The sequence below is a fragment of the Dromaius novaehollandiae genome, chromosome 4 (genome assembly GCF_036370855.1).
Source record: "Dromaius novaehollandiae isolate bDroNov1 chromosome 4, bDroNov1.hap1, whole genome shotgun sequence".
Lineage (NCBI taxonomy): Eukaryota > Metazoa > Chordata > Aves > Casuariiformes > Dromaiidae > Dromaius > Dromaius novaehollandiae.
The window spans coordinates 13,729,491-13,751,813 of record NC_088101.1 but is presented as its reverse complement, the minus strand read 5'-3'; the positions used below and the strand labels follow the sequence as shown (position 1 = coordinate 13,751,813).

The 22,323-nt window shown below is 42.0% G+C and overlaps 1 protein-coding gene across 5 annotated transcripts in view; it reads right to left on the bottom strand.

Annotated features, from left to right (window-relative positions):
* Positions 1–22,323, bottom strand: part of HERC3 (HECT and RLD domain containing E3 ubiquitin protein ligase 3) — a 53,624-nt gene that overhangs the window by 5,792 nt on the left and 25,509 nt on the right. For 4 of the 5 annotated variants that reach the window (XR_010388879.1, XM_026117867.2, XM_064510455.1 and 1 more), the window contains 17 exons: positions 21,401–21,492; positions 20,661–20,791; positions 19,893–20,053; positions 19,316–19,392; positions 18,425–18,549; positions 17,804–17,863; positions 15,297–15,408; positions 13,694–13,883; positions 11,811–11,974; positions 11,104–11,217; positions 9,794–9,817; positions 9,616–9,705; positions 7,684–7,854; positions 6,837–6,980; positions 5,278–5,444; positions 4,046–4,112; positions 2,168–2,250 (listed from right to left, as the gene is read on the bottom strand). Coding sequence is in view for 4 of the 5 variants with exons in the window: in XM_026117867.2 (XP_025973652.1) it covers positions 2,168–2,250; positions 4,046–4,112; positions 5,278–5,444; positions 6,837–6,980; positions 7,684–7,854; positions 9,616–9,705; positions 9,794–9,817; positions 11,104–11,217; positions 11,811–11,974; positions 13,694–13,883; positions 15,297–15,408; positions 17,804–17,863; positions 18,425–18,549; positions 19,316–19,392; positions 19,893–20,053; positions 20,661–20,791; positions 21,401–21,492 (1,972 nt within the window). In the remaining variant the exon portion in view is untranslated. Of the gene's footprint in view, positions 1–2,167; positions 2,251–4,006; positions 4,113–5,277; positions 5,445–6,836; positions 6,981–7,683; positions 7,855–9,615; positions 9,706–9,793; positions 9,818–11,103; positions 11,218–11,810; positions 11,975–13,693; positions 13,884–15,296; positions 15,409–17,803; positions 17,864–18,424; positions 18,550–19,315; positions 19,393–19,892; positions 20,054–20,660; positions 20,792–21,400; positions 21,493–22,323 lie in introns of those variants that run through there. The other variant, XM_064510457.1, reaches the window with a different exon arrangement.

Genomic DNA, 22,323 nt, shown 5'->3' with positions numbered 1-22,323 from the left:
GGAAATTAAGCATCTTTATTATACTCTCTCTTTCCTTTTCTTATGGCATCATAATTTGAGTGCAACACTAGAATTTTATTCGTGCAATGACTTAAAATATTTCCCCTTTGTTTACACCTGATGATAAAGCATCAGCCTGCATAATGTGGCAAACTCAGACATGAAACTAGCCTGCGTGGGTGGAGCAGTTTTTGCCTGACATTTGAGAAAAGCTCACACTTGCGATCAGAAGCTAAGCAGGTCAGGGAAAAATGCAGAGTCCAATATCTCAACCTCCAGCTGAGGAGGCCACAATCGAAAGAAACATTTTGACCTTTTGGTAGAGGAATTCTCACAGCATATGCTGTGTAAAAGCAGCAAGGGATGGGTGAGAAACCTTAAGACAAAGATGCAAACTGACAAATCTGAAAACTTGGAATAAGAAGCCATATAGCAAAGGGGGATTTACTGTCCACTGCATTTGTTTTATTGCCATTTTCCCGGTAGTCACCTGAGCATAAGGGAAATTCAAGCTGATCTAGCACTTAACTGTTGCTTAACACCTCTCTGACTGTTATGGTCACAAACCTTCTATCAAGAACATTTTCTGTTGCAACACCCCGTATGAACTCTAAAGGAGAAAGGGAAAATGCAGGCAATTCCTACTTGGCATTTTTCAGTGAGAGCAACTCCGTGAATTTTTCAGTTCCTGGTGAACCTTCTTCAAATAGGAAGGGCAGTGCCCAAGAATGTACATGCAGCACACTATTGAGGCCAGGAGGGCAGCAAATTGGTCCCCTGACCTCCAAACACAGGGGTGGAGGAAGTCATTAAGCACTGCAAGGTGGATGAAATGACAGCTGTGTCTAGACTTGGATTTAGAGGTTAGCTTGAGTTCAAAACTCTGGTCAAGACAAAGCAATTACATTCTGGAATGTGTTAAGCTGGTGCAGCTGCAAACTAGCCTTTCTCCCCGTGCACTTCTCTTGTTGTCCATCCTGACTTAAAAGTTGCAGGAGCTAATGTGGATGCTCTTCCCAAACATTTGCTCTGAGCTAAAATCTTTGTTCCTCTCCCTAGGCCAATCTGGCACACAGTAGAAAAATGGCCTTTTTCTTTAGAGTGAACGTGGCCAACCTAAAAGCCTAAAGGAGACTATCACTGGCATTTTCATTTTTACCTCACTGTACCAAGTGCAGATCAAATTCTCCTCTAGTTACCTGAAGCCCACCTTCTCTTTGCAGGGAGAGAGACTTAGGCTGCTCCATCTCCACTTGGATTTTGCATGGAGGCAGCTATCTAGCTGTAGACATGCACCCTTTTGCACAGTAGTGAAGTAGCTAAGAAGGTAATAGACAATACTTTTGTTACAGCAATGGCTTTAGACACAATCTGAACCTTTTTAAATAATCAGATTAATAGGAAATGACTTCATCTCCAGGCTTGCCAGCAAGGTCTTCAGCAGCCCCAGTATAAGCCCCTAACCATGCTGCTGACTAATCACTAGATCACATTGTTTTGCCAGCAGAGAAAGAATGTGAATGCTGCTTCAAGTAAGAAAGGCATTTGTAGAAATCCAATTACAGGATTACGAGAAGAAAACAGTTTAGCAGCTGGAAAAAAAAAGGGGGGGGGGAACGGTAGCTGTGCTGGTAATAACTCTCAGGGGGTCAGTCAAAAGGAAAGGAGTCTATTTATGTACAACAGTGCCTTGCAGCTCTAACCAGGGATGGTGGTCCTTTCTTCTATCAGGCACACACAAGGGAATGGGCTTTCTGTTCCAGAGGTAATAGTCTAAACAAGTTTGCCAGTCTCAGTTTTGTTTTTTGGTCACGTACAGTTCCTGTACACACAATCAGGGAGATTAACTTTCAAGGGCCCACACCATGCTGCAATCTCTATTTAGCATGTGCAAGCTGTGCTAAGGGTGCATGCGAAGGTCTTTTACAGGGAAGATATACATCCAAAAGGGTGGGGGACATTTTCCAAATGTGGGTGGAAAGATGCTGAAAACCTTCTTGTTTATGTAAGGGCCATGGATGTCTAATAATTTTGAACAACTAGTCCTAGAATTTGCTCACAGTAATTTCTAATGCTCTGTTCAAATTTCATCTCAGCCAAACTTTCTGCGGCATTGCGTCTGACTTCACCATAAATCTGAGTGCATCCCCACATATGCCCCACTTACTTATTATCCTTCTGCACCAGAATTTTGTCTCCATCTTCAATCAGGTTCTTCTGCTCTGTCACACCATAGCTTTCCCGACAGATCTATACAAAACCAGAAAACTAGTTTTATCAAAAGTACTTCCCAGGCCATGAGCCTGCAAAAAGATACAAGGTTCTCTTTCATAGCTGATTACTGGTATGTGAAGGGTGCAGTAGAGAGGCCAGAGAAGAGGGCATATGCAAAGCAATTTTTTTCTGCTGCAAATGCCCTGTATGTTTCACCATTTTTTATCATTTATGTTCGCTGTATGACTTCTTATTAAGCCTAAATGCAAACTTGGAAGGGAACAAAGTTACCCTTTTAGGTATGGTATTTTTCTAAATTTTCTAAAAGGTATTTTAGGTGTTTGGATATCAATTTCTTGCAGGGGAAAAAAAGGGTTTGATCACTACGAAAACTATATTTAAATAAGACCACATGCTCTGGCAATAAAAAGGACTCCCTTTTTTTTAATGGAAGGTCAGTACGTTAATTCATCTGTTCTCACTACAAGATGGCACAACCACAGACAATTTGCTGCTTTTGCCTGGCCTAGAATGGCACCAGCACAAATATACTCAGTATACACACAATTGGTCATGTGGAGAAAATGCAAAAGGGTCAATTTTCAAGTTGCTGTACACAAAAGAGCCACAGATTTTGACAAGCATGGAGATCAGTTATTTATTCATTTCAAGGCTTTAGCATATGTGTCTGCATGTGGGTATGTATTATGTGATAGGAAGTGCAAGAAAAAGAGACTGAGAATGCCCTTTTATGTGAAAAGAGAACTTGGAGAAAATTCTACCAGGTTACTTTAAAGGTATACTTTTAAAACAGTTTGTATTATCACTGTCACCATCATTATGGTTTCATTACCTCACCCTGAACTGCAGCTCTGACCTGCATGAGACATAGTCAGACTCAGGTCTGAATGACTCCAGACGCTAGTCTGATACAAGACACTTCATTTTATGTGCTGTCCTTCATTAAACAACGCAGGGGACAACATTCTCCCAGCTCAGCAAGTATTTTCTCCACAGTGTGTAGTAGAGCTTTCTGGTACCTTGCTATTACCTCAGGCCGGCTCCAGACAGACAGCCACAAACCCAGACCAGGCCTGAGATTAACCCATCAGAGCCTGTTAGAGCATCAGGACTTTGAAACCAATAAAGATGCTGTATTTCTTTGCAAGGTTCTACATGTTCGCATGTGATGAGGGACCTATCTAATATTTTAATGTACATAAAGATTTGGCTTTTAATTTGGGGGAATCAACACTCCATTATAGAAACTATTGTCTCTAGGCTACTAGCTAGAAACGAACTTTTTACCAGCCTAGTAGCACAGGAATACAACTACCTCAGTCTGTCTCCTAGCAATAGGCTCCAGCATTTTGTTTCTTAGAAAGTCTGATCAAGCACATTCACTACAACCTTTTAAGTTAAAAAATATTAATACTATGACAGAAAGGAAAATTCTAAACTGTGTTAACATTTCAGCAATCAACGCAGTGATATCAAAGCCTAACTTACATTTCAAGGGGGACTTAGGAATCTACTTCTCATTGTCTTGTGGCCGAGAAGTCGGCCATTGGCATTTAAGTCATGTGCCAGTGACAACAAGGCTATTTTGAAAACCACCCGGCTTACCGACTTACTACCTGAGTTTTCATGGCCACATAAACAAGAAAAAGGGAGTTGCCAGAAAAGAATTGTAACATTTCTGAAATGTATGGGATATGTGTTATAGGCATGCTTAGGAATAAACTACAATACACATGAATAACATGAATAAGTAGATGGGCTTCAACTGTACCATGACAATCACAGCGCTGACATGTTAAATGTGTCTTACTGTAAAATTCAAGCAGAATGTCTCTTCTACATCTTCCCCAGGGTAATCTAAAAGCTGCTGAAGACTCCTACAAGGGAGGTAGGAGAAGAAGAGCAAAAATCAGAGATTCAGAAAACCATACATTTAAAGGGGAAAAGAAAATCAGCAAAAGTAAACATCATCATACATCTGGGTAATAGATTACAAGAGAGAGAAACTCTGAGTCACTTGAAGGAGCAAGAAAGAAATATGCCCCAAACACAGAGATGTTTTGTTAGAAGCAGGATAAATGACACTCTGCAGAAATTATCAATATAATCCATACCTACCTCATATAAGGATCCCCATTACTGATTCTGGCCTCAGAACAGACTTACACTTCTAGTTCTTACGGGCTGCTAGATAGTATAAACACCACACAAAGGTCTGAGAAAGTAAGGGTGGTGGGAAGTTATAGATATATCCCCATTATGTTCAAATTATTCTTCTCCTATTCCTCTGAATCCTGCTGCTGTCTTCTTGGCGTTTTACCTCATTATTGTTAAATGCAGCTGCAGCTTTGCGCTGATAAATCAGACAGCAGCTCAGAAGGAAAAAGGAAACAGCAGTCAGACAATGTGACCTTAACCTCTAGTGTCAGAGGGAACAAAAGTCCCCATGCGATTATGCAGAAAACATCCAAAACCCTGTTTAGAAAAAGCCATTCCTTTGTCCCATTCAACTTCCTTTCCAGCATGGGACCGTGTCAGAGTTATGGTGGTCCAAGTAGAGGACAAGAGAGGAGCAGTTGCCCACAGGGACACACACATCCCACACAGAGCTCCCATCCTGGGCTACATCATGAGACGCACATCAGACTTGCTCGCTAATCCAAGCCTGGAAGAGGCTGAGGCCACGATCTGGGATCCAGCGTGCAATCACACTGTGGAGTGATAGGCCTCCACACCCTGCTTTCTAAGGCGTGTGGTAGGTATCTTTTGGACATTTTGATACCCAATTTTGGGGGGTCAGGAAGGTGGGTGCAGGGGTTACAGTCTGAGTACACAGACCTGACAACCTGTGGGAGAAGAGACATCTCCTGTGAAACTCCTCACATGCCTAAGTACTTTCCTTGGATCATGACCCCCAAATTAATCAGTCACTGAAATGGATCAGGAGGTGGCTTACTGAACAGCTATTATCCAGTTTGACATTTCTTGTTCCCAAATGGATGGTTTCCATTCCCAGAAAGGCTGCCCTTTTGTTTTTCGTACCTTCCTTCTGTAGGGGACAGCTCCTTCAAATCCTCTAGGCACGGCTTCACATTCAAGAGCTTTTTGTACAGAGCCAAGGGAAAGTGCAGGTCTACCACGGTGAAGTTGTATATTGCAAGACCGCATATGATGCCAATCAAGTGAAACCAGTTGTGTTCTACAAAACACTTCAAAACCACGCACAGAAATCCTGATGAGACACACTGTAACTGGCGCAGGGCACAGTACCCCTTATCCCCATGAGGCGATGACATTAAGAAGCTGGCCCCTACTTTCTCAGCTGGGGCAAAAGCAAAGTGCTCCCATCAGGTCCCAGTTTGGTCCTGAATTCCTTGATCCTGGCCCTGCTGGACTGTGGCACAGGATTGAGGCTTCAGAAAACAAGACCTATTACCTTTGCAAGCCATGATTAGCTGTAGAAACAGCTTCAAACAGCTACTGCTGCTTTCCATCTTTTCTGTCTTTTATTTCCTTATTAAATTTTTCTGGATTTAGACATCAATGAGGCCTTCAACATTTGCCATCTATGTACTGCAAGAAAATATGCAACACCTCTATCCCCTCCCCTCATCCTGTTTTCTATTAAAAACTTAAGCATAACCATAGTGGTACCTAAGCAAATACAGGTACGTGTTGGTATACTGGTCTTCATTCCTTCCCACATTTACTCTCACACTGAGATGTCAGTCACAATCGGTCTGCCTATATTTGTTAAATGTTGCAAGTAAGTGATTCTGGTATTTTCAGTGCTTACACTGTCATTATTCTTAGTGTCAAAAGACACTGCTATTTTTACATCATGAACATGAAGAGTAATTGCTCTGTAATACTGTTTACAAGTTATAAAAGGTACCATGTCATTTCCTTCTTTGTAAAATATAATTAATGCATTAAAAGAACCCCCACCAGAGCAGCTACACCTTAAGGAGAGACTGACAACATAGTTTTCCATTTTACTAGCAAGAAAGGGCAAGAAAAAAGGACATAAACCATCACCTCCAGCATAATGCTGTCTGACATGCAGAGAGCTTACACTTCACACCCTTCCAAAACCAACCAACTTTTGCTACAAACCACGTTTCTTGCCTTTTAAGAGCTCCCTGACATAAAGCATTAACAAGTTTAGACCCTGAAGCTGATAGTGATGCATGAATAAGTGGATTGATTGCAATTATGTGAATAGCAGGGGAAGCACAGAACTCTAATGTCATTACAACTTAAGCCTCTGGTCCTGTAAACCAGCATATGATTATCACATTCATGATAATGAGAGTTCTATTAACCCTTCCATTATAAACTGTCATCTGATACTTAATACATGTTTTATTATGGATACGAATAAAGAGAAAGAGCCAACTCCTTAACAGGCGTAATCATCACAGTTCTATTAAAGTTAATGGACCTATACTAATTTATGCTGACTGGAAATAGAGCTCACATTGTGTCGTGGGTGGAAAATGGGAGGAAGATCATTACTTTCCCACTGTTGCCGCTAACTTTCTTGTCACTCAAATGGAGCATATTCATTCACGCAGTGTGTATACAGGGCAAGGGCTCACCGTGTCTGAAAACCACAGCAGGTTTGACTCTGGGTAGTAAGTGAACATGCCATAGATGGGGTTGAGCAGTTCTTTTAGTAATAGGAGGAAAAATTCCTTTGTCACCCCTCCAGCGTCAACAGCTTCCTCACCATCAAAGATGACCTGCAGGAAAGGCTGGTCAGTAACAAGCACGCAGAGATGAGACTACTGAGTCAATCAGATGCCTTTCTAATTGGAAGCTATGCAAAGTAGTTCATCTGACATACCCAAATCCACCTCAACCCATGAGCCTGCTTCAGTGCTTTGTTTGCAGAAAAGGAAACGGAACAGAAACTAGCAAATCTGATATTTTGAAAAACGTTTAATTCCTCATTTTTCTCATGTTGGATGGTAATTAAATCATAAATAGTCACTCGTTCTCCCTACAAAAGCAGCAGCAACATGACTCTTCTCTTCTGCAAGCAATTGTTACCACAGCTGCTTCTAGCAGCCGTGAATTTTGTAGCAACCTCTAAGGAGTAAAAGACATCCTATTGTGAGTGGCCCATTCCTGTAGAATGGCAAGAAAGACACTGCATCATAACACCGAAATGTTCTTCCCCCTCTCCCTTACATAGGGGACGCACCAGGAAAACTTCCCCAAAACAGAAAGCAAACTCCACATGCTTTGTAAACTGACCATTGCCAAAACATCCCAGAGGTCAGGGAGGGGAAAGACTCAACCCTCTATTGACTAGATGAAGTCTTCCTGTGTGTTCTAGACATGGTAGCCAATGTACACTGGTGAAGTGGTAGCGTGAAGGGCAGAAGGGCTGCAGAAACATCAGCTGGATGAGAGAGTGCTGAAGGAGTGGTGAAAACTTACTTTAAGAGGCTTTTTCAAATCAATGTCTGAATGGATGCTCAACTCCCTCAAAGCATCACCGACCAAGTTACTCCTGCGGACATGAAGTACCAAGAAAGGGCTTCTGACCAGCAGAGGCTCCAGGGTGAGAAGCATGAAGACATTCTGCAAATTTGCACCATTTATTGCCACCTGAAAACAAGAGAGGTGTGAAAAAACAGCTGCTGTTCTGCTCCTTTCTTCTTCCGAAAGGAAAACAGTTAGTAATCATATGCCTGGTGTTCCTTTCCTCCTTACTCTCTTAGTCTGTTTTTGCAGGAGTGCAAGGATTCTGTGCCCACCCTGGACATGCATGTATGCCTAATTTCCCCCCCTTTTCCCACATGCACACCTTCTGAGTCCACTTTTTTCAATCAAATTTGAGCCAAGGAATTATTAAATTCCTCAACACCATGTGACATAAGGCAGATAGGTGGAGGAAAGAGACCTGTTCACACTCTTAACTGAGCAAAGAAACTCAGTGTGAAAACAACCCTGAAAACATGTCAGAGAGTCCATGAGGGACAGCAGTATTACTAACATACCAGGCGAGGAGCCGGCTGACAACTGCAACTTGCAGGGCACCAGGGAACCCACCCCACACAATCCAAAGTTCTCACCTACATGGGTTTCCTGGTGTTGGGTAAGGTACAAATTCTAGTCAAAGCTTTGACCACACATAGAGTGTTTATTCTCACTCACAGATTCTTGTAAGTGACAAACACACACTGTATAATTCACTTACACAGTTAATTGACCGTGAGACAGAAATCCACTGGAAGCCAGGCTTCCTTTGTTCCAGCACTCACAAAACTACTTGTTTCTGTGACCTCTTAGTGGCTGTCTTTATTAAGATCCTGTCTCTCAGGACAACAAAACCTATGCCAGACTGCTGTCCTGCCAAGGCAAGGCAGATACTCTCCTCACAGCAATGCACTGCTCACATCACATTCTGGGGAGGTGGAAACATGGGAGAGGGTTGCAAAAATGACACATCAGAAGCCAACCCCATGCTGCTGAGTGAGTGTGGGCCCAGCCTTCTCTTCCTTGCCAGGGACCATGTGTTCTAATGGCCACAGAAAACCTAAGAGATGGATCTTACATGAGACCAGCACCATAGCCATGAGTAACTAAGGACAGTTTTCTACTCTGAAGGAACCTGACAACCAAGGACCTTGCCAAACTCCTTTCTCAGAGGACTGGACTAGTCCCTGACTCCACCTGCACTGGATGCAGGACCTGTGACCACTGCTCTGCCCCTCTCAGGGGCCACCTGCATGAGCAATGCCAGCCAGCACTGAGCAGTTTACACTGGCACAGAGGGCAGGCCAGCTGTCCTTGTCACAGCCCGGCTGGGACACAGCTTGGCTGGGACACAGCTTGGCTGCCACCTACAGGGTACGGGCATCGGAGCCGACCAGCTGCTGTGACCCCACTCCTGGATCACCCAGGTTCTGTGCCTTTCACTGCAGACAGCCGCTGCTTGCAACCGTGAACGGGGTCGTGAGTTGGACCTCAAGCCTCAGTTTCTGACCATCACACCCTCTGTGTCAGGCAGAAACTTCAAAAAGGAGACCACTTACCTGAAAGCCTATCTGCTTTGCCAGCCTTACAGCTCCTTTAGTAGAGACCTCACCTTACTTCTACCCTTAGACAACCACAAATACAGAGTATTCTGTTTAAATTTCCACCACATCTGGCAGTTCTGATGTTACCAAGCTTACTGAAGTGAAAGACACCAGGAACTGCCTCTGCAATATCCAGGGCAAAGAGGTTCTCCAGCTACTTTGTTCTCCCTTGTCACAGAAACAATGAAATGCTGCACACTAACTCCCAGTGAATCCTTTGTAGGCGCTGATGGGAAAGGTGGGAAAAAAGAAATGGGACAGGAAAACTGGAAGAGAGAAACGTTACCTGCATCTGTAGTTCAGCATCTGTCTGTAACATCTTGGTCTTGGCCTGAGCATCGAAGATGAAAGGATAAGAACAGAGTGTCACAGCATCCTGCAAGAAAGGCAGACAGATTGGTTCCCAATTTGAAGCTTTGATAAGCACTTCTTCAAATAAGAAACATGAAGAACAATTTTCTTACCTGCATGATAGAAGGTCTTACTTTCTGTGAAGGCAAAAAAGAGAAAAATAAAAACCTTTCATTCTTTCAAATTTGTGTCTTGTATTTTTTAGGATGGACTAGTTCAAAGGCGACCCAAAGAAACCTCATCTCCTCTGGGACCAACCACCCAGTTTTTTCTCCTTAAAGAGAAGCACAGGAAATTCCTTCTCAAGGAAATGAACAAGTTCTAATTCAAAATTTGTGCATTAAATATTACTAAGAGGACTAACTGGCATAGAAGCCTGCGTTAGCCTGCCATAGGTGAAATTCACTCTTCTGAAGAAAAACAAGAAAAATATCCCCAAGGTAGAGACCATGTGAAACAACAGGAGAGAATGTAAGGCCACAACATGACAACATAAGATCACTCCAGCAACGCAACTTACTCCTCTTATTAGGCATATTGATGCATTTTTATCTATTACTGTTACATAAAATTGAGTCAATATTATATTGCTCCACTCACTGAAAGCAAGCACAGAGCAGCACTACTTATATGATGGAAGGCAGGGACAGGGGGCACAGCATACACGACATTTACAAAGTCCATAAAAACACACACAAAAATTCTTGCTACAGTTAGGTTTTATTCTTGCAGCATCCCTTGATGGATGTTTTTGCTGTTTTCTCACATTTGGGATTTCTTTCCTTCCTATAATTAAATATTCTTATTGCACTCCTACACAGCATTTTCCAGCCCTCAGTTTAGTCATCTCCATTCTTACAGATGGGAAAGTGAGGCATAAAAGAGGTGAAGGGTCTTACCCAAGATCACCCAGCAGGTTACTGGAAGAGCCAGGAATAGAACCCACATCTCTTGAGTCTTGGTTCAGTCCCCTAGCCAGTACGCCACACTGCCTCCTCTTACAGAGCAACATTTTAAGATCACTGGCTACATTATTCACAATACCTGCCTAAACAGCAGAAGTAAAGGGTAAAAATTATAATTTTAGAATACAGGATTTGGCTCCTGAGGTGTTGATTACATTAAAAGGATCCAGCGACTGAATTAATCCCCCTGTGCAAGGATTCAATGGGCCTCGCATGAATAATCACAGAGACCATTACAAGCATTAGTTACATATTGTTAGCTTTAGCTTTTCGAACAGCCTTATTTTAAGGCAACTTTGTCAAGCTACTGAGTATCCAAAATCTGAGAGAGCTTACAAACAGATGCTCCTATACTGTATACATTATACTCTTATTAAAGATATTAAAAATGCAGATCTCTTTAGACCAGAGAGACAAACATGGACAGCTATTTCATGACTACACATAAAACCTCTTACCATTCCAGCCTGATGCAAGAACCACATGAGATAATCCTCCTGAATGTCCACCAAGCTGGAAATCTCAGGGATATAAAACTTATCATATTCTACGTGTTTAACCTTTTGATTTACCTAGTGAAGAAAACAGAAGGTTTTAAAAATATGGATGTATTCAGCATTTTTCTTTGAAGAGGCAGGCTTGCTCTCTTCAAAAAGACTTCCCCTCACAGCGCCCGTGCAACCAAATACAGCAGCTTGCAATACTAGGCCTCAGAAAGCCTTGTAAATAACTGAAGTGCCTTATTATTTTACCGTGAACTTATCAAGATAAAGAATGATGCAAAACACAGTCAAGAAACACTTCTTTCCCACTGCTTCTTTTAGTTCTCTCTCCTCCTCAACCAGAGTAAACAGCACCAAGGCAGTGGGAGCAGAAAGGACGATGAAACAGGTATTTGTGATGGAGCAATGGCACACAGTCTGGTGGCTCAGCAGTGGCGCTCTCCACGGTAATTTTTTCCTAGTGTTTGAGACAGGACTGGACAGTCTTCAAGCACCTTGAATTCAGGTGAGCCACTAACATCTTCCCTCTTGTGGTATCTCAGTGGGCAATGACACAGTTGTCAAGCCAGGGCTGTGACCACTCTGCCCCTGCTGACTGGTGAAGGGCAGAGATGAGACTGTGAATCACCTGGAGCCAACTCACACCCAGGTTTCCCTCTTACCTTGTGGAGTTTCTCCAGAAGTCTGAGAGCAGCTGTAATATAGCTACTGAACAGGACTGGGATCAACAGTGTCTTTCTTCCACTGAGGAGGTATACCACTGCCCCTTTATAGAGGTCCACTAGCCTCAGGAAATACCTTGGGCACACTTGAGACCACCAGTTATCTGGAAAGGAGAGGAACATCAATATAAATATTAAATTGAAGGCCACAGAGTATTCTTCTAAATACGAAGTACAGCTGAAAATAGGGAAATACACCTAAGAACAGTTTCAGAAAACCTCCCTACTTCTCTCCTAACTGCAGCAATAGGAAAGTAAGACAAGTCAGCTGCAGACACCAGAAGTCTCAAAGCTCTTCCCTTCCCCTCTCATATAACCATCCCGCTCACCACCCAGCCCCCAAGCCAATTAGCGCTAGAACACTAATTCAAGATTTTTGCAAGATACTGTGTTCTTGCAGAGAACCTCTGACTTTAATCTCTCCATCACTCACTATCTCTCAAGAAATGATATGAAAATAGTTGCATGGTCCATTCTCCATCAGTACCACATACTTTTCTAGCAGGTGTCAAGAGGGCATCCCTGGCACATCTGTGCTAAAGGTCTGAACTCCTCCTCTTTAAGAAGGCTGATTTATTGCTTGCCAACAACAATAAGCCTTGTCTCTCCTCTGAAGGGACCCTGGTCTATTAGTGTCTTCTCTAGACCCAATCTGCCTGCAAAGTAGAAGTAGAAGCTTGGCAAATCATCACGTCTACTGATAGAAACAAACACCAATTTATTCCTTCAGGTGTCAGCATAATAATAAATTCTGGCAGGCAAAAGCATGAGAATCCTTTACATTTCTGTATGCTAACAATCACAGTGGTCTAGGAACTCTGAGCACAGGAGGCAACTTGGTTCCAAACCTTCTCTGAATAAGGAAAAAAATCACTGAATTTCACTGGAGCAAAGCTCCTGAAGGCCTGAACACATTACATAGTATTATACACGATAATATGAGAATTAGTATAAGATAATATTAAGCAACACAAAAAATAACAAAAAAGTAACAGCTTTGAAAACATGAGTAACAACTGTAAGCAGCGTATGCTCTACTTAGCTTAAGCTAAGCTAATAGGAAATAATACAAGCAGAAATTAGAAGATTCGGAAGCAGGAGAAGAGCTGGGATGCTCAGCTTGATGAGAAAGCAATCAGTAGTTTTTTCTGTACCTTATATAGGACAAGATAATTTTGTATCAGCAGTACATTCATTAATTTACTTCATACAAAACAGGATATTTTAATGTGGATAATATCCGGTTAAACTTAAGAGAGTACAATCTTTAATCTTCACAATATACAAAACTTACATTCATGCAGTGGCCTTAAAAATTTCTGAATCTCTGAATGTAGGTAAATTAGATAAGGCTCTTCCCTAGTAAGTGTGGTATTTTATTTCTAAATTAAGATGATTCTTAACCTGAATTTTATCTCTCATTTATTATCCACACTACTGTGCATTTTATATGTTTCGTATTACTGTAACTGATGAACTTCCCGCATTTTACCTGTATGGCAAGTTCTTTATTTCCTCATATTTTAAACCTAAAATTCAGAGCACACTCAGAAAGCTTTTACATGGGAACTTCCGTTGGGGGGTGGGGGTAGCTTCCTTGACTACTTTTGGTTCCCCACTCCTTTTTGGAGGTGAATCCTTCCTAACAACACTATATCACAAATAACACTAATTATCATTGCAGCTGTGGTAACAAAATAAAAGGTTAAGCCAACACAAAATATGACTGAAAAATCTGAAGTCAACACCTTGTGTCCCAGCAGGATGCTTAGAGCAGGATGTGTCTGAAATGGCTCAAAGGCAGAAAATGAATTATCTCTTACCAAGAACTTTGCTGGGGTTGGTATCAAGGCGCAGAATAGCCATTGCTAGAGGAAGTGTTAATGTTATATAATACTTTGAGTCTTGGAAGAGTGGGAATTCCGGTAGAATCAAATAGATCCTCATCGCCTCAACATCTGGTGGTGAGCTGGACAGCTGAGGAATCAAAAAGCTTTCAAAGCTCTTTAATATCTAGAAGGAAACAAGAGAAAAGAAGACAACTCATCCCGGGTAACAGGGCATCTACTATCTAGGTCCCACTATGCCTAAAATAAGGATTCGATGTGCTGTGTCACCCACAGAACTATTCAATATGCCAAGTCATCTCTGCTTTAAGGGAGACAGGGAGGTTGAAAATAATGATTAGCTATGGTCAATGAATAAACAACAGAAAGGAAATGCAGTGATTCTGGAGAGCTGTGGGGAAAAACCTGCTTTGAATGAATCAGACATACAGAGGTCTTACATTCCCAATTCAAAAAAGTTCATTTTTTAGTTTTCAGCTTTTTACCACGATTAATATTTGGCTTAAAATAAAATTCCCTTTTTTTATTCCTTCAATAATTCACTCAGGCATCTGAAAACAGGCCAGAAAGATTTTTTTCACTGAGGTCCTCCTTCTGTCATCATAATAGCTGGAAGACCCTGCCAACACATTCTATGCCCCTCATGGCCTGAGAAACATGTAATTACAAGGGACTATAAAAAGGATTATATACTAGAACATCAACTTTAAAGAACAAAGCCATTCATCATTAGCCTATGCCACACTACAGAAATCAACTGCCACTACATTTACCTTCACGTACTGTAGGTGTTATTGTGCATCTTGTTTAGAACCAAATGATGAGGAATTATTGGCATTAAAGTCAAAAGAGTGACTGAGATTTTTAGCACCAAAGCCATATACTTAATAGCCAGAGTGACTTATCTGCTCAGCAAGCAAACCTAACTTCATTACTTATTTCATGAGAACAGACTTCACTAGCTAAGAACTGCTATTACTCTGTGACTTTTAAAGTCTTACAAAATCCACTGAAGTTACTGGTTCTACCCAGCGCACGTTCAGAAACCATTTAAAATATTGAGGGCTGAGTCTTCAAGTGGTTGTCACTCTAAATCCACTGAAACCATTATATCAGCTGAAGATCAAATGCACGTGGAAAAAAAATCTAAAAATTAGAGTTAAAAAAACAGCACAGAGAACATACACAATCGTGTCTCACAGCTCTTGCACTCATGAGAGATACACTCGGAGTCAGAATAAACTGTTAGTATAAACAGTGCTTGAGCTGGTATAAAACCATCAAGTACTTAACATGCAAGAAATGAACATATATTCATTGTTTACAAGTATAACAGATGCGGACTTAATTTCAGGAGCTATTTCAAGTATTCGATGCCATGGGACAAAACTTTTAAAAACAAGCTTTTGGGCCAGATTCTCAGAAGGCAGCAATTAGCTCAGGTCAATGAAGATGTAGGCTCTAGCCTGCGAATATGAAATACAACCTGCCCCCCAAAAAGCTACTGTTACTTCGATGTTACAGGGGGACAAAGTCTTTACTCTCCCTCTGAATACCCACAAATCCAGAAGTGCAATACCTGGTCTAGGAGAATGGAGTGCTGAGAGTTCATCAGCTTCTCAAACAACACTCTGGTGGAGTTCAAATCAATCCCCGGGATCTTCGGACTGGTCTTAAAATGTTCATCAATTCTTTAAAAAAAACACGGACAGGCTGGCATAAATTTAAGAAAGAGTCTGGACTACCCTGTGTATTGGCATGGCCTGAGAGCAAGCAACAGAGAAAACAATCTCATCAGTCTAGAAACAAAGCAGAACTTGGAATCTTTTTGCTAAACACAAGACGGACAAGTCACCCTTCTGTACTCCTCTGGGCCTTGATTAGGGTTGGGATTCTTGCAGAGAAACACTTTACCAAATTCCTTGATTTCCCCAGCACACCTTAATGACCTAAGAGCCTGCCTGGACAGGTCTGACTGCTTAAAACCCTATAAAAAACAAACCTATCATATGCATCAGGATTCTCGGTGTTGCCTGATATACACATTATGTATTTTTAATAGAAAAATCTATTTATGCACACACCACAAGAAAGGGAAGGGTGATGTGCAAGAAGACGCTGCCTGTTACACAAGGGAACATCAGATGAGAGATTTCAAAAAGAAACCGGGTGAGACTTTCAAAGCAGTTCTTTCAGCAACTCCATGCTCATATCTTCTATCCCTAAAACTAAACCAGGACCACAACCAAACCACAGTGCAGTTGAGAGGAGTCTTCACATGGTCTTTAGTTGTAACAAACATGTGCTGTCCTCTCTGCTATACTTGAAAGGGTGTAATTTACCCAGGATGCCTGTGTAAGTGAGATAACGAAGGCAAGCCTACAGAGGACAATAATCTGACAACTTGATCTAGCAACGCTAAAATCCTATGTCCTGCAATGCAGCAGGTAAGTTACCCATCTCAGCATCTAGAGCATGTTCAACATCTGTAGCAGTGGCTGTCAGCAACCACCAGATGTTTTATCTGCAGATGACAGTAAAAAAAGGTCATTACTACAATTCCACTCAAGGATTTCCCAAGGGCCATATGTCATGAGTCACCTTGAGCATGTGCCATATCAGACACTCCCTGAAGGAAAAGGTACCTACTAAACATAAGATGCATCTGTCAGTTTGCTGATGTGGCTCTAATGATATGAGAAGCTAAACTTAGCCTGCGGTAGTAGAAGAGTTATTTTCATAACTACACAAGCACCAGGCTGGAAATAGCTCCTCAGAGTCACACTGTGGCGCAGAAAGCTCCAGGCTGTGATGTGCAGAAGCAGCACTGGAGCGTGCCCAGTCGCACAGGCACAGAAAAGCTGCTCTTCCATCTAACCCCGTGTACCACAGTGTCGTACTGCAAACAGGCCTATATGGCATTAGGACGCTGAAAGGATGTACTAGGGTATTTCTACCAGGTGCACTGTGACATTATGTTTCACATATAAAGATGCATGTTTAAATACCGCCTCACCTCAGGGTACGGTGGCTTCAGATTTTATGCTTCATTTGGTCACAGATCTTCTGTAAAAAGTTAAATCCTGCACTAGCCAAGATATCATTAAAGTGGAAAGACAACCGCATTGGGGTGATCAAAGTCATGTACTCCCCTCATATCCACAATCAAAGGAGATGTGGGACTATTTACTGTGACTCAACAACTTGGAAATCTCATAGAGTGTTTTAAACCAACATGACACAACTCCCCTGATGTGGCAACATGATGCCTTCTCACAAGGTTGGAGAAGAAACCATTGCACCAGTGGAAAAAAGCAGGAATAATGAGTAAATTGCTTTCTTTTTCAAGTTGTTCTTGGAAAAGACTAGTCACAGATTACTCAAAGTAACTAGGTTCTTCTTCACCTAGCTACAGGTCATTACTCATCGCATCACCATAAAAATTCCTCCTCCTCTTCATCTTATGCTGTTACCTCCCCACCATTTATAGACAGCCATCACAGTCCTTTCCAGCCCACGGCCTTTCACTGAATTACGCGTATTACTTCCTTGTCACCACCCATTGTTAGTTACACCCATTAATCCTTTACCAGTACAGTCACCCTCTCCTTGAAATTCTTGCTTTCGTAAGCATGAGTACAAAACTTTCCACAACTGACGTCACCTAAAAGAAAAGTGCTGTCATGTTGCTCATATGCACATATTTTTTAAAAGCACACCAGCCCTCACCAGCTAGCTCAGCTGGGTATGAGACTGTTCAGATAGCCAGGATCACTCATTTCCCTTAATGTCAGTACTCCTATCCCTCTCTTTTAAAGAAAAGTTTATATGCATTTGGTAAGAAAAAATAACAATTGTGACAACTCCAGGGATTCTGTGGCACTTACAGTACACTCACCATTCACTTTCTTAGACTATTTGCCTTCCTTATCCAGCTCTGACCACCCATCTCCTTAGTTGCCGCTCTCTGCCCCAGTCTCCTGCCCGATCACAAAAATCAAAGCCCATTGCAACAGTGAACGAAGTAAAGAGATTCCAGTTTGTCTCAAGGGAAAGCCACACTTCTGGACTCGGTTTGCCACTTACTTCTTCTCCAGGAAGCTTCCATTCCAGCAGGCAGCCGAGGACACTATCTGAACTACATTACTGTTTGCAGCAAGAAGACAAAAGAAAATACAGATAGAGTATGAACACATGTCCCAGCAAATCTCCTCAGCTCTCTTCCCTTCCTTCCTTGGACAGCAATCTCAGAATCATCCCTTCATTCAGAGGCACAGCAGTAAGTGGCCCGCTCGGGATCATGTAACATCCCTCTTTAAAAGGATGTGGGCAGTGGCTCCTTTCCACCTACTCTGCTTTTCGCAGGGCAGGCACACAGGGGAAGGGAAAAGAATTTAAATCAACCTGTATAAAGCCTCTTGCTCCTTTTCATGAACTCTAAGCACATAATAGAGGACAACTTAAATCCAGTTCCCACCCACCACCATTTCAGCCACGTTCTGAGGCAGCCTCAAATTTCTCTGGTCTTGCTAGAGAGCTCTAAACTATCATCCTCATGACTGGCAACTGTCTCCCCTGCTTGGGTCTGACCAAAAAACACACTAGGAAAAGGCTGCTAAGTTTCAAGTGAAAACATGGCATGGTAGCCAACAAAATTCTTTAAATAAAACTTTCAACAAAAGGCTTGTCCAGTGCCCCAATACCTACTTGACAGAATTAGAACTGTTCTTTTCTAAAAGCTTTTGCCTCCAGACATCTATAGTTTCATCATTTATTATACAGGTGTAACGTGCTTCATTTATGGTCCGGAAATCATCGGCAGGCAAGGAATTCTGTGAGAAGATACAGATTTCAGCAAAGGCAAGGCTTGTAAAACAATTCCTTCTTATTCATAATCTCTGTTTTCTATATAAAAATGATTGCTTTCTCAGTGTGTTTTCTGCACAGGCTTGATGAGGAAGCTGTGGCTCAACTAATGAACCCAAATGGGTATGGAAAAAAACAGGACCATCACCAAATACAATTTTAAAAAGAGGACAAAAAAAAGAAAAAATCATTCTTAAAGGTACCAAAGCCCTTTTAAATATGCCTCAAAAAGGTATGTCAAACACCTCTTGAAAAAAATAAGGAGACAGAAACAGAAAAAACAATTGAGCATTCAGCCCTCCATACAGCCTGCCTTCAGAGAACCTCAGTGTGTGTGTTCCACAACCTAATGCTCTAATCATCCAGACCCCTATAGGGAAAGCAGCCCCTTTCTTACAACCTGCAAAACAAATAATTCCCCTCCCTGTCGATCAAACTGAAACCAACGTCTTCCCAACTGCTCTTTGACATGACCCTGAAAGAATGCATCTATGCTCTTTCAGCCACTGCTAATCAGTTGGAAATCCCTGTAACAGTTTTTGTCATTGGTAAGGTTTGCAAGGTAGAAGGGACTCCAAAAAAACAATGCTCTTTCAGGGAGACATGACTGAAAAAGAAAAAGAAAAAGAAAAAGAAAAAGAAAAAGAAAAAGAAAAAGAAAAAGAAAAAGAAAAAGAAGCATTGTGAAAGCTGGGACTGAGGCACAGACTTAAGATGTTTGATTTGTTTTACCTCATATTTGGAGCAAAGCACAAATGTTTGGTCTCCTCCAGAGAAGATATGTTTAACAATGTGATATTTACAAGCATCTGTTAAAGAAAGAGATGTAGTTGTGTTAGAGGTTGATGAATTTAAGTTACAGCTTTGCTTTTCCCCCACATATGCACTGCCAGTGTCTCAGGCCTTACACTACAAGGAGCAGCTGGGTTCCTTGAAGGCCAGGCTGAATTTTAGCACTTCCTGGAGAGACACTCTTGGCCTGGCAGGAGGGAAAGGTTGTAATTTTTAAACTGCAGTGGGTAAGCCCTCCAAAATCAGTACTAGAACAATTTCGTGAAGGCTCAAGATCACCAAATGCTGAGTTCTGCCATGAAAAGGGAAAGGGAGAGAGTACACAGATTAATTGAGAGAGTAAGAGGTTACCCAGTACTTTCCATAGTGCCTTTGGACTAAGGGTCTGGGATCATTCTACTATTTCCAGCAGTTTCATTCTAACTCACAGACCAATGTCAAGGTGTCTTTAGATCACCATGGATGAAATGAAATGATCTACATCCATTTGCCACTCCAAATTGAGCACAGCACGTACCAGGTTTCCCTGAGAGTTGCCCATTGTGAGCTGCCCAGTGACCCTTCACCGGAGAGGGACACTTAACATTGCACGTGTGCCCAGTTCCTAGCTGGCCTCTTGTTCCACAGCCAAATGCATAGATCATTCCTGAAGAAGGCACAAAGGCTAAAGTGTGATGTCTGCAACAGAGACGGGTACAAAGTTTGGGCCACGTTTAACAATTGAAGGAAAAAAAACAAACACAGCCTGAAACTTCTTTTCTGTTCTGCTAGGCCAGAAGCTAGTGCAAAGCAGCATCTTTCCACTGACACCAGTGATCAGTTTTTGCCACCTGATGGCACCAGTTTATGGAGTACAGCTCATTAGGTGGAAGGGACAAAGAGCAGTCTGTGCCAGCATGCAGCCAGTATCAGGCTCACAGATGAAATTAGCTTAGTCATTTGCCAAGTCTGTACATATCAAGAAACAGCATCACAGCACAGTATTACTAACTCTCTTTTCAGGAAAGAGGCAGGAAACTTGTGACCAAAGGGGCTGCAGTTTTAGAGTCCATCTGGAATATTAAGATGGAAGAAGATCTTTCACTACGTCACAGTATAGGCAACAGCCCCAATTAAAAACCAACCTCATTCAGAGGGCCTTAAAACTCTCATGCAAAGTAAAATTTAAATTAACTTAATTTTGACATGTAGGATGCAGAAGCAAACTACCCTGTGAATTTACTAGAGCCAGCGTCAGCACTAACCTCCACTGAAGGAAAACTTCTACTTGCACGCAGGCACTCACCTGCCACAAGCGATCTGGGATACTTCGCTGCCCATTAGCTCGAGAACTCTTCGGGGGTTCACTTCGTCATTCATGGAGTCATGTCCCAGCTGCCCACAGGAACCTGCACCGAACGTGAACACCCCTCCACTCTGTTAGCAAATCAGACAGCATATTCTCTGTTTAGGGACCCATATCCTAGCAGCATCTCTCTGACTCCAGTTTCACTACCAGCCCAAGCTTAAGCAGAGGCAAGAAATGAGCAGTGATCTCCTAAGACCCAGCCCTGTCCTCTATCCACTAAACTACACCCTACTTGGAAAGTGCAGGAGGTATAGAACTGAAAACCTCTTTTGTAAATGTTGTGAGTGAATGACGTTTGTTTTACACATTCCTTCCTTTTGCCCTGTTCTTTCTTCTGATGCACAACAGCTCTTTTTACCTTCCAGTGAAATGCTGTTTTCAGCCCTTTGCACGTTTGTTAAATTTCCTGATCAAAGTCTATTTCTTTGAGAGAGTCACCTGAGTTTTGCTTTTCATTGTCATGAATTGTCTTCAATTTCAAAAATGACAATGGATCACACTGACAATGAATCTCAAAATAAATTAAAACAAGACTTTACTTTCCATTTAGTTCATTTTACTGGGGTCAGATGGAAGGTGGTAAGTCAACCTGCTTTTTCCTGTCATTACACAGGAAACTAACTGAACCCACCAGGCAGGTGAGATGGCAGCCAATGTTCCCAGTTTGGCACTTTTACCTTTGTCAGAACTGCTGTATGTTCTTCTCCACAGCTGATGTAAACAACCTTCTGAGACCGCAACAGCTTCACATGGCAAGGAGATTCTCGGTCTGCATTGTATACAATGAAAATAAAAGGACTTGTTTCATAAACACAAACCTAAATGTCTGGAAAAAACACTAGCAGTCTGATTTTCAGATGTCACCTGCAACTCTGACGAGATACAATGGAAGCTTTAGCAAATGTGGAAAAAACAACATGCCTTTCAACATGTCACTGTTGTTTTCCTCTCCAACTCTTAAAAGATTTGTGCCAGGCACAAAGGAAGGTGTTCAGAGCAAGAACAGAAACATTGAGCATGCTGTATAAACTCAGTTTGCACGTGCGGGTTGGGACACATGACTAGTGCAGCCTAGCTACACTCACCTTCAGCCTCATGCTCCATTCCAGACCTCTCACAGACTGCTGCACACATTTGTTTTCAAAACCTTTCTCAGAACCTCTTTGAACCCAACAATCCTGACACTTGGGAGACACCAGTGCAAGGCACACAACAAGCTGGATCCCAAGGTGTATTTAAATGCCTGGCCTTCCTTCTTTCGTCATCTTTTAAGAAGATCCTCCTATTTGCAAAGGCTAATCTCAGGCACAGTTTAATGATACTTTTCCTCTTCATGCTAATGTCTTAAATCATTAAAAGTGGGTCTCCCCAAGATGAATACACCAAGCCAGATTTCATGTTACACTGATGTGGCAGCTAGGCATTTCAAAGAGCAGGAGGCACCCCAAAACTGCTTACTTTGCACCAATGAAAATTCAAGTTTCTAGCTAGAGAGTCGTCCATTTTTTAAGATTCTCACCAAAGGATTTGATAGGTGCTTTTTCTGGGTAGTGAAAGGAAAATGGTCACATTTCCACCGATTTAGAAATGAGAGTAGATT